Genomic DNA, 17,500 nt, shown 5'->3' with positions numbered 1-17,500 from the left:
CTGATGAAGAGGTCATGGGTTGAAATTCAAGATGGCCATTATACATCTATTTAACTGAGTTTTTAAACTGACATTTTCAACTGTCCTTTCTTTCCCTTTCTTTCTCTTCTGTCTCTATCTTGTTTTTATATTCTTTCTTTCATGCTCTCTTTCTCTACCTCTACCTCTCCTCTCTATCTTTTCTTCCTTTCTCTCTCCTCTTCTCTCTTCTCTTCTTTCCCCCCCTTTTATATTCTTTCCTTCATGCTCTCTTTCTCTACCTCTACCTCTCCTCTCTATCTCTTCTTCCTTCCTTTCACTCTTCTCTCTCTCTCTTCTCTTCTCTGGTTCCCGTAGTGACCGTACCTGCACGGTTCTGAACGTGGAGGGCGATGCCTTCGGCGCGGCGCTGCTGCAGCACTTCGTGGACCGCACCGAGGCCCGGGAGGGCGCGGGGGCCGAGCTGACGGAGGTGTGTCTGGACGACGGCCCCGCCAAGCCTGAGAACTCGCCCCTCATCGAGAAGCGCGGCCTGCCCGCGGACGCCTGCTCGGACCCCTCTGCCCCGCGCCCCTGTGAGAAGGAGTCAGTCATGTAGAGGAGCCAGTCATGTATCGCCCCCTGCTGGATGGCGGTGGTCACACACTCACTTCTCATCCAGATGCTTGAAAAGCCAGCCTGAGCCTCCGCTCTTTAGCTCTGTCCCAGACTAAGGTGGTATACAGGGGCTGGCCATTCATCTCTTCTCCCCCTCAACTGAAATCATGGACTACTCCCTATTTAATACGCACCCACACACACTCACACACATACATACATACATACACACACACACACATAGATACATACATATATACATACATCTCTGCCCCTTGCCACCAGTTCTTTGTCTCCTCTCTATGAGCGATAAGTTGGATAAGTGATAAGTGGACACAGTAGATGAATCAGAAAAACAGAAAAAAAAACAATATCACTCTCTTAATGTGATATATTTATTAAGCGGCCTGGAGATGTGTCATGTCTGTAATATACTTTCTTTTTATCGTTTTTTGTTTTGTTTTACATTTTTTGTATATCTTAATCAAATTCATGCAAAGCTCATGAAATGCTCCCAGCCTTCAAGAGGTGAAAGTGCTGATACACCAGTCCTTACTTTTTTTTTTTTTTTTTCAATTGAAATTCGTTTTTTACTGTTATTTTATTGAAGTATTCTCCTGTTCCATCATGTCCTACAGTTGAATGCATACTCCTGTGCACACTCACTACCAGACCCCCGCAAAAACTCCTTTCCCGAAGACACCTTTCCCAAAGACTCCTCTCCCAAAGACTCCTCTCCCAAAAAGTCCTCTCCCAAAGACTCCTCTCCCAAAAAGTCCTCTCCCAAAGGCCCTGCTGTGCTGCTCAATAGGAAAGAAGTTCTCTCGAGGCTCCTACAAGCCCACAACAACACTAGACGCCTTTAGACCTCATGTGGAGACCTGACCTGTCCTGACCTGTCCTGTCCTGTCCTGCACAGAAAAGCCTAACTCAAAGTCATGGAGTAGAATTGAGAACATGTTGTGGGGTGGTTGAAGGTGTGTGTGTGTGTGTGCTTGTGTGATTGATCCGTACCTCACCAGAAATGGGAAAAGTTCCGTTCACCCTTCGAAGAAGCACAATCCTGTCCGAAGTTCTTGCACAGTTTTGAAATAATGTCATTCGTCTGGTCCAATGGGCACACTGAATATTTGAGTCGTGCCTTGCGATTGGTCCACTTCCTCCAATAGAAAGCACAACCACAATGCAACTTCCTTGAAGGATTGTCACAGAGCCTCTATTGGGCCTCCATGCACAGACAAAATAAAGATATCGTAGAAAAAAAAAAAATATATATATACGTATATGTGATCGAGATATGATTGCCAGTTGTGTTGTGGACAACAGAAGTGTATGGTGAACAGCTGGGTTCGGTGTTAATTGTGGAAAGCTAGTGTTGTGATTTTTTTGAGGGAGAAAAATTCCCTTTTATCTTTTCAGACTTTTCCCTGGTCTGCATACTTCAGTCTGTTGACTACATGGCCATGGGCATTTCATTGAACCTTTTTCTCATCAGCAGTTTTGTAGTGTCAGAACAGTGGGGAGAGATTTGTGTTGTTTAGTCATCCTGGTCCTATTTTAGAGGAATGAGTTGTATCTTTCTCTCATCCGTTGAAAATGAATTGCATCAGCCTCGTGTAAGCAGGCTGTACTCTACTACTTACGGTCTGTCACGCTTCTGTTGTCATTAATTTTAAATAATTTAGTTTTTTTTTTTATGTAAATTCTAACCAATTTTAATGTTTTCAGTCTGTCAGAGGTCAAAAACCTATGCAATTTTTTAAAAATATATTTATCAGTTTCAGCTTTTTATACTTCTGCGTTGTTCTACTTTTTTTTTGTCCAAAAGTCAACTAACATAGATGATTGTAGAGGTATCTCCTCAGAGAAGCTTACCAAAGCTGTTTCTGTCTAGTCAGTGTCTGTTCAAATAGCCCCATCAGTCGGACTGGTTCTGTCCAGTCAGTGTCTGTAATAATAGCCAGATCACTCAGACTGAAGAGCTGCCGATGAAAAGGCATCTGCTTTCCTGTGAGGTGGAGAGGAGAGGAGAGAACCCTAGGGGCTGTAAGCTTCATCAGAACCTTTGAAGGGGAGGATGGAGTGACATTTTAGGTGTTCTAGGCAGTCTGGGTGTGAGGGAGGAATCTCCGCAGGGTGAAACTGTAGATTGGGCAAGAGTGTCTTTTCTGTGGACATGATGGTCACGATTGGTCACATCTGGATGGCCCCCAGCTGCAAACCAGAGAGAGAACCAAACCATTGAATTGCTGAGGTCAGGAATGTTCTGCCGGTGACCCTGTTGAACCCTGTGGGCCGGATCAGGAATGTTCTGCCGGTGACCCTGTGGAATTCTGTGGCCTGACACCCTGATTCAGTTCTTGGCTGACTGTTGTGTTCTCGGTTCTCTGTCCTGTTAGTACCATTCGGTTGTCCCAAGCAACCAGAGAGGTCATGTTTTTTTTTTTTTTCTCTCTCTCTCTCTCTTGTCTTCCATTCCATCTGAAGTTCCTCACCTGAGGTTCCATCAGAGAGTTACCTGCCCAGAAAAGGGCTCCGGCTCCACACACATCTGTGCCAGGGCTCTCTGGGCAGTGTGTGTGTGTGGTATGGTATGGGCAGTGTGTTGATGTGTGTGTGGTATGGTCAGTGTGTTGGTGATGTGCATGGTATGGTCAGTGTGTTGGTAATGTGTGTGGTATGGTCAGTGTGTTGGTGTGCATGGTATGGTCAGTGTGTTGATGTGCATGGTATGGTCAGTGTGTTGGTAATGTGTGTGGTATGGTCAGTGTGTTGGTAATGTGTGTGGTATGGTCAGTGTGCTGATGATGTGTGTGGTATGGTCAGTGTGTAGGTGATGTGTGTGGTATGGTCAGTGTGTTGGTGATGTGTGTGTGGAATTGTCAGTGTGTTGATGATGTGTGTCGTATGGTCAGTGTGTTGGTGACTTGCGTGGTGATTCCTGTCGTGTCATGATATGTCAATCATTGCCGGAGCCAAAGAAGTCTGTTGCCGCTTTAGAACTCTCTGAATGTATTCCTCCTCCTCGTGGGCTGGGGAGTAATAAAGAACCCTTTTTTGAAGAACTTTCTCCTCTTGTTTTCATTCCTTCTTCATTATTCTGCGGGGTAACCAGTATCTAAGTCAGGGGTGGGCAAATCATTTCCCCAAGGGGCCACATGAGATAGTGGGACTGTTGTGGAGGGCCAGACCAATAGGCTGAACTCCATTCAGCATGAAAAAATGAGCATGTTTTTGCAGTATTAAAGGTGGGCCCAGACGACCAATACATATAGCACACACACACACACACTCACGAGAGCAAGCTTCCAATGCAATAGTATAAGTATACAAATGATTTGTAATATCAATTTTTATCATTTAACGTTTGATTTGTAATTTACCATTGACCTCCGAGGGCCGGTCAGGGACAGCCAAGGGGCCACAAATGGCCCTGGGGCCGCACTTTGCCCAGGTCTGATCTAAGTTGTTAATGAGCTACATACACACCAATGCACATCAGCTCCAAATGCAGAAGAGCTCATTTTCATTTGCCTAAAAATAAAAGCCCTTTGTTACAAAACTATTGTATTAAGTGCTGCATAGTAGGCTAATACATTTAAATACATAATTTGTATTATTATTATTATTGTTTGATTATTAATAATAATAAAAAGCCTAACCCTGGTCTGCAGACCCAATAAGCAATCAATCAATCAATCAAAGTGTTTGTAGGCAGTGTAAAGCCAAACCGATCACCTATCCCCGGCTGCACTGATACCCATGTGATATTTACTTGTGGATTCCTCTACAGCGTTTCCTAACTGCATCTCTCCTGTGGTCACTGGGTCCCTTCACCTTTCCTGGGTCCCTGTCAAACGGTAACATGCTGTCTCAGTGGGGTGTCTAACACGACAGTGAGGCATCAAGGCAGCATCCTTCTGGTTTGAACGGACCCACTGGGTCTACCTGCCGTATTAAGCCTTATGATACACCTGTCTACCTTATTAAGCCTTATGATACACCTGTCTGCCTTATTAAGCCTTCTGATACACCTGTCTACCGTATTAAGCCTTCTGATACACCTGTCTGCTGTATTAAGCCTTATGATACACCTGTCTAGTACAGCAACAAGGCTGCGACCTTCTGTTTCAAACGGACTCATTATATAGTCCAGTGCTGACTTTCTCAGGTCAGTTTTCAGTTGGATTTCTACTGAGAAGGCAGGCAGTGGACTGTTGGGATGGCACCTGTCAGGCTAGTAACCATGGGTTACCCTCTTACACACTTACCAAACACACGAGTGGGAGCCACATGGTCCTGCTAAACCGCTGAGATGTGTGACTATGATAATCACACGTGTGTACATATACAAGATTACAAAACAATGCATTCCGTCAGTTCAACAAACTTGGGCTATACTCTGAAATTCAAATTATACATATCTGGTCTTATTTTATTATTCCTTCAATATCTAATGCACTATGTACAGCACTTTGGTCAGTGCAAGCTGCGTTTAAATGTGCTTTATAAATAAACTTTACTTACTTACTTACTTATATAAGGCAAAGACTTGGTCCTGCAGGCCACATAAGACACAGATCTTCCACTTTCAGCTGCTATGAGAGTTGCTACTGATTTCTCTCCTTTCCTTTACTGATAACTTTATTACTGATCTTCATTGTCAATAAAAAATGAGTGGAAATACGTTTCGGTACTGAAAATGGCATGCTTCAACGTACAAGAGAACGTGGAGAGCAGTGTGACAGTGAAGCAGTGTGACAGTGAAGCCTACCCCTGGTTCAACTGGCCTGAACGTGGCCTGCATGTCAGTTAGAGTGACTCCAAGGATAGTAAAAATGCATGCAAAGCAAAATATAATTATATATAAGTGGTTCATATATTATATTAACCACTTTTACCAGAGCATGTGGCCCAGATTTGATTCCAAATCCTAAATTATTCACATAATTACATAATAAGCTTGGGGGGGATTTTAATGGCTGGTTGGAAGCATTTGGACAGAAGGCAACCCAAAGCCTGAGGGAAGTTTTTGGAAGCCTTCACTTTCACGCTGTACAAACAACCTGCTTGACAACTTCTCCCCCTAGTGGTGAAACATTGCAGTTGCGGTCAACACATACCTACAGCCGCGGAAAAAATTAAGAGACCACTTCAAAATTATCAGTTTCTCTGGTTTTACTATTTATTGGTATGTGTTAAAGTAAAATGTACATTTTAGTTTTATTCTATAACCTACTGGCAACATTCCTACCAAATTTCAAATAAAAATATTGTCATTTAGATCATTTATTTGCAGAAAAATGACAATTGGTCAAAATAGCAATAAAGATGCAGTGTCTTCAGATCTCGAATAATGCAAAGAAAACAAGCTCATATTCATTTTTAAACTACACAATACTAATGCTTTAACTTAGGAAGAGTTCAGAAATCAATATTTGGTGGAATAACCTTGATTTAAAATCACAACTTTCATGTGTCTTGGCATGCTCTCCACCAGTCTTTCACATTGCCGTTGGGTGACTTTATGCTACTCCTGGCGCAAGAATTCAAGCAGCTCGGCTTCTTTTCATGGCTTGTGACCATCCATCTTCCTCTTGATCACATTTCAGAGTTTTTTTTTATGGGATTCAGGTCCCGAAATTGGGCTGGCCATGACAGGGTCCTGATCTGGTGATACTCCATCCACACCTTTACTGGCCTGGCTGTGTGGCATGGAGCATTGCCCTGCTGGAAAAAACACTTCTCAGAGTTGGGGAACATTGTCAGAGCAAAAGGAAGCAAGTTTTTCTTCCGGGACAACGTTGTACTTTGCCTGGCTGAGGTTTGTAAAAGACCATAAGGATTGAACCAAAGCGGACTGGAGGGTCTCCTAGTTCGTCTTCTCTGATGAGTCCAATTTTCAGCTTTGCCCAACACATGGTCGTCTGATGGTTAGACGGAGTCCTGGAGAGGCCTACAAGCCACAGAGTCTTGCACCTACTGTGAAATTGGACTCATCAGAGAAGAGGAACTAGGAGACCCTCCAGTCGGCTTTGGTTCAATCCTTAAGGTCTTTTACAAACCTCAGCCAGGCAAAGTACAACGTTGTCCCGGAAGAAAAACTTGCTTCCTTTTGCTCTGACAATGTTCCCCAACTCTGAGAAGTGTTTTTTCCAGCAGGGCAATGCTCCATGCCACACAGCCAGGCCAGTAAAGGTGTGGATGGAGTATCACCAGATCAGGACCCTGTCATGGCCAGCCCAATTTCGGGACCTGAATCCCATAAAAAAAAACTCTGAAATGTGATCAAGAGGAAGATGGATGGTCACAAGCCATGAAAAGAAGCCGAGCTGCTTGAATTCTTGCGCCAGGAGTAGCATAAAGTCACCCAACGGCAATGTGAAAGACTGGTGGAGAGCATGCCAAGACACATGAAAGTTGTGATTTTAAATCAAGGTTATTCCACCAAATATTGATTTCTGAACTCTTCCTAAGTTAAAGCATTAGTATTGTGTAGTTTAAAAATGAATATGAGCTTGTTTTCTTTGCATTATTCGAGATCTGAAGACACTGCATCTTTATTGCTATTTTGACCAATTGTCATTTTTCTGCAAATAAATGATCTAAATGACAATATTTTTATTTGAAATTTGGTAGGAATGTTGCCAGTAGGTTATAGAATAAACTAAAATGTACATTTTACTTTAACACATACCAATAAATAGTAAAACCAGAGAAACTGATAATTTTGAAGTGGTCTCTTAATTTTTTCCGCGGCTGTATTTGGATTTGACAGTCTGTGTATAGCACTTACTCCATAACATTTGATAGCATACTGCCTATACAAATGCCTGTGTACACATACACATATCTGTTTAGGCTGTTGCTTATATCTTTGATGACAAAAAACAGAAAACCATCAATTCACAGTAGCACAGATTCATAAGAGAATTTTATTTTATTTTTGGGGGTAAAGGCAGAGTCAATCCTGTAAAGGGTCAAGTGTGTGTGCGTATGTGAGTGAGTGTGCATGAGTGCGTATGTGAGAAAATGTGCGTTTGTGTGTGTGCGAGTGAGTGTGTGTATGATGTAAATGAGTGTGAGTGTCGATTGTAAGTGAGTGTATGTGTGCAGGTGAATACATGATATAACAGATGCATAATACAGTTCTCTCATATCATACGCCACAAATCGCTACCCTAGAATAATAAGGTTCTATCTGACATTTTTGTCAAAATTGAGTTATTTACATATTCCTATTCTGGCATAATTTATGAACATTATTTAAGGTGTTTAAAAAAAATAAAAAAAAAATTGAGTGTTTTATTCTGAAAAATGTGCCCCATTTGTCAGTTTTGGTAAATGCAATGCTAAAACTTTAAACCTCAATATCTCAAAACTGACCTGAACGCAGATAGAACCTTATTATTCTGAGGTAGCGAAATGCTTCTTAAGAACACCACTCCCTTTGCTGGGTGCTGAATCTTAACATGGCTTGATGGCTTACTGAGACACATTCCCACAGAAATGCACATTTATCTGTGTGTATGTGGGTCTGTAAGATAGTGTTGTGTATTGTGTTGAAGGTAGACTTTGTTCAGAGCTGCTGCACCTGTCACGTCACACATTCTAGAGTGTATCCATCCCGTCACACCTTCCAGAGCAGGGGTCTCAAACTCAGGCCCGCGGGCCAATTCCGGCCCCCCAAGCTATTTTATCCGGCCCGCAAAGTTCCATTGATTTAAAAAAAAAAAAAAAAGAGCTACATTGATTTATATGGGCCATCCCAACATTTACCGTAAAAGTCTGGCCCCCCAATGACCAGACTGGATGCTCATCGGCCACCCGGGTAATTTGAGTTTGAGACCCCTGTTCTAGAGTGTATCCATCACGTCACGCCTACTGGAGTGTATTCATCACGTCACACCTGCTGGAGTTCTTTGCCTTCGTTGTTTTACAGAAATCCATCCAGTCCAGGACTCAGGGGGGTGAGAACAGCAGTGGCATGCAGGGATCATGTGCACTGGCACTGACACTCAACTCGTTTTGAGAAAACAACAATAAAAGCAACAAATAAACAAAACAATATCATCATAACGACACAGACAATCAGTGCAAACTAAAGTCAAATTTGTTAATAAAAGTGAATTTGTGCAACACTCAGTCCACACTCACTCACTCACTCATACACACTCACTCACTCATTCATTCACTCACTAACACACACTCAGCCACTCATTCATTCACACTCATTCACTTATTCATCCACACTCACTGACTCATTCATTCACACTCACTCACTCACTCATTCATTAATTCACTCACTCATTCACTCACACTCACTCACTTATTCATTCACACTCACTCACTTATTAATTCACACTCACTCATTTGTTTACACTCATTCATTCATTCACTCACTCACTCATTCATTCATTCCCACTCACTCACTCATACACACTCACTCACTCACTCACTCATTCATTCCCACTCACTCACTCACTCACTCATACACACTCACTCACTCACTCATTCATTCCCACTCACTCACTCATACACACTCACTCACTCATTCATTCATTCATTCACTCATACACACACACTCACTCACTCACTCACTCACTCATTCATTCATTCACTCATACACACACACTCACTCACTCACTCACTCACTCATTCATTCAGTCAGTAGTCCAGGCCAAAGGTGAGTCTGAGAGAGGAGCTGATGAGAGAAGATGAATCTGGTCAGATCTGCTTCACACTCAGCTGCTAATTGGTATGGCAAACCGAACACAAAAAAATAAAAACATAAAATATTAAACCCAGTGTTTTAAAAGCAATTTTCAGTTCCTTGTTTCTTGAATCACTCCCTTAGGTGGCCTGAATCAGGCTTATTGGGCAATGCATTTCCGAATTAAGATCATACATTTGTGTTTCCCCATAATCTCCTTAGTAGTGTGTGGCAGTCCAAGACGGAAACGTTTTTAATGCCACCACCAACCACATCGATCAGTCAACTGTAGTCCACTCTACCTCCAACTCCCTTGTAGTGTCAGTGTCGTTTTGACTATATTTGGATGACTAGAAAGATTCTACCAAAACATGTTCATCAAAGCACCATTATTGAGCATGTATTGTCCTTTCAGATTAGAAAAAAAATCACACACACACAAAGAACCTTTAAACCTTGGGGATTACAACTACACGGACCCAGGCATAATCCGATCAACCTCAATCCCAAATTTCCATTTTTTCGGTCCTAATGTCCTCCAGGTTCCGAAAGGCCCTGACCCTAACCATCCAGAAACATGATGAGGTTAAAAGCAGAGCGCTGTACAGTGTCCCTCCTGCCTCCTAGCCCCTACATCACCACGGTTACCCTCCTCAGAGGCGGCTCCTGTCCAGTCTCTTCCGGGCGGGGTTGGGGTACTGGGGGTTCTCGACGACGCCCTGGCCGAACTTGAGCTCGAGGAAGGCGCGGTGGTTGTTGGGCGCGTAGGCGGTGACGCCGGCGAAGGGCATGGGCACGAGCGGCTGCAGGAAGTGCTCGGGGAACTCCACGTCCTGCTTGTGCTCCGTCCACGTGTCCTTGGTCATGACGCCGCTGCGCGCGTAGAACGGCCACAGGTCCACGTGCAGGTGGTTCACCTCGCTGTACTGCACGCGGAAGAAGTCGCCCTCCACCGCGCGCTCCCACACGTAGCCGTGAGCGTCCACCAGCGAGCCCGAGTCCAGCCCGCGCAGCTGCTCGCAGTTGGGCACGTCCTCCAGGTAGATGCCCAGGTCCACGTCGTAGTCCCAGGGGATGATGTCCTGGTGGCGGGCCGCGCCCAACAGACTGCCCCCCTCCAGCCAGTAGCGCACGCCGGCGCTCTCCAGCACGCCGATGACGTACTTGGTGGTCTCCCGGAGCGCCCGCAGGCAGCAGGGCGGCGTCCAGCGCTCCTGGTAGAGGTAGTCGGGCGTGTCTTCGCGCACCGTGCCGAAGCAGCGCGGCGTCTCCTTGCCGCAGCCGAACCACTGCTCCTTGCCATCGGCCTGCAGGAGGCGCTTGATGCCGAAGCCGCGCATGAGCGCCGCCGTGGCCTCCTTCTGCCGCGTCTCCGCCTTCCACTGGTTGTGGGCGGAGCTGAAGAGCGGGCGTCGGCCGGCGGCGAAGCAGGGCGTCTCGAGGAGCTTGACGCGCCAGCCGCGGAGCGCCGTCTGCACGAAGAGCGAGGCGAGCTGCGGGCGCCCCAGCGGCGTGGAGAGGTTGAAGAGGTCCTCGGCGCGCAGGAGCACCACGGCGTCGCCCGACAGCGCCGCGCACACGCTCCCGCTGCTGCCCGAGGCCGCCGGCGTGTACGTGGCCGTCCACTCGCGCAGGCTCACGCGCAGGTGCAGGCACTGCACGGAGGAGCGCGTCAGCACGGGGGCCGCCACCAGACGCACCGCCCCGCCACCCTCGCCCTCCAGCTCACGGATCAGATGCTCCACCTGAGAGACGGGGAGAGGAGAGGAGGCGAGAGAGAGGAGAGGAGAGGACAGGAGAGGAGGAGGAGAGAGGAAAGGAGAGGAGAGGAGAAAGGAGAGGAGAGGAAAGGAGAGAGGAAAGGAGAGGAGGGGGAGATGAGGTGACGAGGGGAGAGGAAAGGAAGGGGGAGGAGAGGAGAGGAGGAGAGAGGAAAGGAGAGGAGGAGAGGAGGAGAGAGGAAAGGAGAGGAGGGGGAGATGAGGTGACGAGGGGAGAGGAGAGGAGGATGAGGAAAGGAGAGGGAGATGAGGAGATGAGGGGGGAGGAGAGATTGGAGGAGAGCAGAGGACAGGAAAAGGGGAGAATAAGGGGGAGAAGGAAAGGAGAAGAAAGGGGGCAGGAGAGATGGAGGAATGAAAAAAGGGGAGTAGAGGAGGGGACAATGAAAGTATTGTCTTGTTAGGAGTAAATACTAAGCAGAGTTCATTGTACTGCTCTATAGCCCATCAAATCCTCTTTAGCTCCAGTTATGCTAACCAGCACACAGTGAGAACCCAGAGGCAGTGAGAACCCCAAAGCAGAGAGAACCCAAAGACAGTTAGAACCCAAAGGCAGTGAGAACCCAAAGACAGTTAGAACCCAAAAGCAGTGTGCTCCACCTGTCGTCCGTGCTCCAGCTCCACTCCATCGGGCACCAGCAGCACGAACTCCGTCTGCACGTGGAACTCCGGTCGGTTGGCCTGGGGGGGCAGCTCGGGGCTGGGGGCCAGCACGAGGAGTCTAGCGCCCCCCTCTGGCAGCGCCAGGGGCGGGTAGGGCAGCGTGTCGGCCACCGCCAGGAAGGGCAGGTCCGGCCGCTGGCGTAGGAAGGATCGCGCCACCTCACCGACGTAGTTCTCAAAGTCCTCAAACTCCCTCACGAGCACCGTGACGCGGGGGCCGCCACCTCGACCCCCCACCTCGGGCTTCACCCCAGGGACCCCCCCTGCCACGTTAGCTCCACCACCACCACCACCACCGCCGCCACCGCCCAGCCCTCCTGCTGCCGGTCCCACCCCAGCGCCGAGGCCTCCTCCCGGGCCGGACAGGCTGGCCTTCTTGGAGCCCTTGCCCTGGTCCCGCCGGCGCTCCATCATCTGCTGTTGGGCGCGAGACACGTAGTAGAGGATGAGCAGGTTGATCACGATGGCGCCGGCCAGCAGCGCCTGGCAGAAGCTCACCCGCATGGCGACTTACACTGGCGCTGGAATGCCTCCGATGTGAAGCAATATTCCGGAATGTATTATGCGCATTCTAGAGCGTCTCTCACGAACGGAAGACCTCCATAGCTTGTCCCTGGTGTGGGATTTCTTGTTCTTTTTTGAACGTCGGAACGGGCGGTTCCGAAAGAGTGCCGGTGATGTTCTGTTGGGGGGGTCAGAGTGCGTCTGATGCCCACTCCAAATCCATGACGTCCGGGTCTTCCTTGTCTAGGCTACGTGTGTGTGGGACAGTGGGGGCAGGCCGGGCGGTCCGAAAGAGTGCCGGTGATGTTCTGTTGGGGTCAGAGTGCGTCTGATGCCCACTCCAAATCCATGACGTCCGGGTCTTCCTTGTCTATAGGCTACGTGTGTGTGTGGGACAGTGGGGAGAGGCCGTCAGCTCAAAAGCTTTACACTTCAGTAACCCAGTCCATGATGGCTTCCTGTCTTGTTGTTTCTTGTTGTGGCATTGTCAGTGTCCGGCACCTTTCATACAGACCTCCTTTCGCCTATTTAAAATGTCAGCAGTCTCCAGCATCATCAAAGAGGAGCAGCTTTCATAAGAACTGACGGGCGAGGGCTAGTGTGCCTCCTGTCAGGGTGCCTGTGGTTCGACCGGCTTCTCTCATCAAGGGGAAAGTTCTGGAGCCTGCAGGCAGTAGGTGTGTGTGTGTGTGGTAAGACTCCGAATTCTGTCACTGTGGAGTGTGACCTCTGGCTGGTATTATGTTGCACAAAGCATACCTGGAACACACAAACACACACACACTCTGCATATTATGTATGTGCTGCTAATACTGAGGATACTTAGCCTACATAGAAGTCAAACTTCTACAGTATTCAAACATGTCTAAGAGCTGTGACACATCAGATGCTTAGGACTGAAGAGCATTACTTTCTGCTTCTCTGGAAATACTGATTACATTCTTGTCATCCATTTAAAGTCTAAATGTTGCACAACATTTCGTTGTGAATTTCTCCAACGGTGTTTGTAGCTGGAGTTCGTTTTTAACAAGATGACCCAGAAAACATAACAGGAGAAAAAAATGTACCGACTGATTCAAGCAGGCAATTGGCCAAGTAAGAATGCTCCACATTCAGGCACAGCTCTATGGCATTCTTGCTTAAGTGGGACAGCCCTTGTTCAATAGCAGTTAACTCTGGCTTTGCCCCCAGCTATGGCTTTTTCAACCTCAGAGACGTCCGTTACAGTTTACCCGTGTGGGTAATGTCATCTTGAATCAGCATCTAATTTTAGCTGCCATGCATTGAGTCGTAAATTTGTTTTGTATAGTGTTCCTCCCCACGCAGTGCAAACAGCGGATAGACAAATAAGGGGACGGCCAGTGCGACCCGTTAGGACAGGTGACCGCCGGCTACAGTTTCTCAAAATGGGCAACACTGCCAGTGCCTACCTGCAGTTCCTTAGAGACGAGGGCCGTAGTCTACGAGCAATAGACATAGCTGCTACTAGCCGTTCGGCGTGGCTTTATTAAGCATGAGCTGTTCTGTCGATCAATAAAACGATCGCGTGTTAAAATTGTTGATGGCATTTTAGGGCAATCCGGGCAGTTACATTAGGCTAGTACATGCAGAGATTAAGATTACTGTCAACACGCTTTGTGTAATCCTTTTGTTTCTACAAAATGTCATTTATATAAAATCGAATGAAGGGAACAGGTGATGCCGGCTTTTGTTTTCCTCCGTCCTCTTCTCTGGTCAGTCAGGCAGTCAGCATACAGGAGAATCCTCGTTTGTTTCGCTTCGGATACGAGCACTCAGGAAACTGGAGTGAGATCACAATGTGGCAGGAAGCTTCCACTCATAGTGCAGCAGCATTACGGAGAGGATTGGTAGCGCTCACTATTTGGCACAGTTCCTCTCTGTGAACGCGTCTAGTGTATCTCTAGGTTAGTGTGAAAGTAAGGAGAGCAAGGAAGCTGTGTGTGTGTGAGTGGAAAGGGACAGGGTAACGCATTATTATCATTCTCGCTGCATTTTTCCACCTTCCGTGCTGGCGGCGGCTCCAACGCTACAATGGAGGCGGAAAGATCCGGCGGAGTAGCGGGTGGAACGAACCAGAACTCCGGGGGGAGCGGCGTGGGGCGCAATCCGAACGGGCCGAAGGCAGTGCTCGGACCAGCAGCAGCAACAGCAGCGGCAGCCGGGGCGATGGCAGGAGCCTTACCGCCGCGGGAACTGCAGGACGGAGAAGCAGGCCTATCACTTCCTGGGATCTTGCATTTCATTCAGTTCGAATGGGGACGTTTCCAGGCCGAAAAATATCGCTGGGAAGCCGAGAGGGACGAACTCCGGGTAAGATCTTGCCATTCCTGTGGTTAGGGTCGCCGCTATTTCAGAAGGAATAACAGAGACTTCCATAGAAATTGAGTACTGACGCTGGCGTCTTAATGTAGCCTAGCGTCTGACCGAATAGTCATGGATATTGCGATGCTTTTAGGAACATTAGCTGCTTGGCTTGAAAGATTGAGTTTAACTAACTGTTTTGGTTATGAAGCGTGTCTTTTGTTACAAGTTGGCTTTGATCAAACATTTGGAAGGTATAGGACACTAGTAGTTTCTCGCTGTAATCGCTCACTAGTAGCCGTATGGCAATCACAGATTAGGAAGATATGGTAGTAGACTACTTTTTTTATTCGTAATCCTACAAATCCCATGTTTTGTCAGCCACAACACTCTGCTCTTCCATTGACACATATTGGTCAGAATCCGAGAATTTGTATGCGATCAATCGTAATTCAGTTCAATGTAGGCTACTCTGAAAGTGACTATTCAGTTCCTTTTTGTTGATTATCGATTGCCCAATATAGAGCAGCATCCGAAATGATTTTGTTTTTGTGTGTGTGTTATCGTGAAGCTGCTCCCTTGCAATATTTTCCCTCGGTCTGGGGCTTGAGGGTCGGACACAATGAATTGTCAAGCCCTGAATGTAAACATACATAAAATGGGTGTAGCAGCGCATCTGTGTGCGCACACAAAGCCAAGTAAGTTGGTGTACATATTTTATAAGCAGGCTATACAGCTGTAGAAGCGACGCTGCTATAAATATCGATATATATTTTTCATTTCTCTGGTGATAGTGGCAGATTACAGTACGTCACGTGACCACAACCACTATTACTGTGCTACGGTAAAATACGTTTGTAAACCCTGGAGCCACACGAACGAAAAGGAGCAGTGACGTAATGCAGTCTCTAAGGTTTTATAAACGTGATTTTATTTCCCCGGTTGATCTAGGGAACACACACACATACACACACGTCTCCCAAGAGGCAGAACATTTTCCCTCGTAAAACATGTCGCGTTTTATATATAGTAGCCTACTGTAAAAAATAGACGCTCCAGAGGCCACTATGTGACATTTACTTTTCCTCTGGAGTGCACCAATCATTAGGCCTACGCCAGTGTGTAGCCAAGTTGTTGGTTGTGATTATAAAAATAATAAAAGCAATAGTATTATTTATAATAGTTATGTTGTGAAAATCACTAATTATGTGTTCAATTCACTTTGTATAGCCTAAATATAACCTCTGCTGGTTTTGGAAAGAGACAGGCAAGTCCATGTTGGCATCGGATCAGAGTCCCATTATCGCTCTTGAACTTCCACTCGGTGCTGGCCCACTTAACCACACCGGACGGGACCAACAGTGGAACCTGAGCAAGGGAGAGCGAGAACAATTAGGGTACCCTGCTGGAGGTGGCAGTCTGGGTTATGTAAGAGGAGATGCCAGATAGCGCCCCCCCACGGCTGCCCACAGAGCAGGAGGCGGGCTGCGTTGGCATCCCAGCCTCGGTGCCAGGCTGTCAGTGCCAGGCTCTCGGTGCCAGCGGAAATGTGTGCGGGGGCCTCGGGGGGCTGTAGTGTCCTGCTAGTTTGAGCGTTGGTTTCGTTGGTTCGTTTTTTCATTCGTTCATTGCTGGCGGTGGTATGGTTAAGGAGTCATATGTGGGCACACACGTGCCCTACCCTGCTCGCTGCTCGCTCGCTCTAACACATGCACATGTGCTCTGCCACTTACACGCATGCTCACACACACACACACACACACACACACACACACACACACACACACACACACACACAGACACACACACACACACACACACATGCGCGCTTGTGTTTTGAGCTCTACAGAGGGGCTAATAATAGAATGTTGAAAGATGAGTGCCATCCTGAAGTGGTTGTATTTTGTGTGTGTGTGTGTGTGTGTGTGTGTGTGTGTGTTTGTGTGTGTGTGTGTGTGTGTGTTAGTGTGTGTGTGTGTGTGTGTGTGTGTTAAAGAGTGACACCTGTCCTTACAGGGCCCCTTGTGTCCGCCAGCAGAGGACAGAACCTGCCTGTCCGGTCCTCTTCCTCTTCATCCTCCTCTTCCTCCCCCTCCTTTGCTCCTGTTGGCTTTGCTTCATTCTTTCTATTCTTCTCTTCTCTCCTTCTTCTATTCCTCTATTTCATTCTATTCTTCTCTTCTCTCCTTCTTCTATTGATCTCTTTCATTCTATTCTTCTCTTCTCTCCTTCTTCTATTCCTCTATTTCATTCTATTCTTCTCTTCTCTCCTTCTTCTATCTCTTTCATTCTATTCTTCTCTTCTCTCCTTCTTCTATTCCTCTATTCTCATTCTATTCTACTCTTCTTTCCTTCTTCTATTCTTCTCTTCTCTTCAGATCTTCTTATATTCCTCTCTTCTCATCTTCTTCTATTCCTCTCTTCTCATTCTTTTCTTCTCTTCTCATTCTATTCTTCTCTTCTTATATTCCTCTCTTCTCATTCTATTCTTCTCTTCTTCTTCTATTCCTCTCTTTCATTCTATTCCTCTCTTCTCATCTTCTCATCTATTCACTCTTTCATCTGAGGCTTGTCCTCGTCTCCCTTCGGTTCTTTTCCCTCTCTTCGGTTTGTATTCTCTCGTTCTTTCCTTTCTTCTATCTGTTTTTTATCCCTTCTTCCCTTGATTCTTCTCCACCGTTGCTTTGCCGCTCGTCAGTTCTTCTCCTTTCTATCTCTTCTTCTTCTCTCCTTCCTTCTCCTCTGTCTTCTCCTCTCCTCTTCTCTTCTCTTCTGTCTTCTCCTCTCCTCTTCTTCTTCTCCTCTCCTTCCTTCTCCTCTGTCTTCTCCTCTTCTCTTCTCTCCTCTTCTCTTCTCTTCTCTTCTCTTCTCTTCTCTTCTCTTCTCTTCTCTTCTCTTCTCTTCTCTTCTCCTCCTTTTCTACACTCTCTTCTCCAAGGGG

At 46.8% G+C, this 17,500-nt stretch overlaps 3 protein-coding genes across 4 annotated transcripts in view; 2 read left to right on the top strand and 1 right to left on the bottom strand.

The window, feature by feature from the left end:
• The window catches only part of slc1a5 (solute carrier family 1 member 5), a 16,045-nt gene extending 12,404 nt beyond the window's left edge, over positions 1–3,641 (top strand). Inside the window, exon 8 of the mRNA XM_080845365.1 lies at positions 337–3,641. Coding sequence (XP_080701491.1) covers positions 337–577 — 241 coding nt within the window. The 3' untranslated portion in view covers positions 578–3,641. The remainder of the gene's footprint in view (positions 1–336) is intronic.
• Positions 3,642–9,847: 6,206 nt separating this feature from the next.
• On the bottom strand, positions 9,848–12,237 carry fkrp (fukutin related protein; the record flags this gene model as incomplete). The annotated part of the gene is made up of 2 exons (XM_080845299.1): positions 9,848–11,034; positions 11,671–12,237. 2 exons carry the CDS (start codon positions 12,235–12,237, stop codon positions 9,943–9,945), a joined length of 1,659 nt encoding a protein of 552 aa, XP_080701425.1. The 3' UTR covers positions 9,848–9,942.
• A 1,858-nt stretch (positions 12,238–14,095) lies between these two features.
• The window catches only part of strn4 (striatin, calmodulin binding protein 4), a 27,166-nt gene continuing 23,761 nt past the window's right edge, over positions 14,096–17,500 (top strand). For both annotated transcript variants that reach the window (XM_080844739.1, XM_080844738.1), the window contains exon 1: positions 14,096–14,568. In XM_080844739.1, the coding sequence (XP_080700865.1) occupies positions 14,290–14,568 (279 nt within the window). In that variant the 5' untranslated portion in view covers positions 14,096–14,289. The remainder of the gene's footprint in view (positions 14,569–17,500) is intronic.

This window comes from Sprattus sprattus (assembly GCF_963457725.1).
Source record: "Sprattus sprattus genome assembly, chromosome: 9".
Lineage (NCBI taxonomy): Eukaryota > Metazoa > Chordata > Actinopteri > Clupeiformes > Clupeidae > Sprattus > Sprattus sprattus.
Note: the sequence above shows the minus strand (reverse complement) of the source record. Positions and strands in the feature narration are given on the sequence as shown.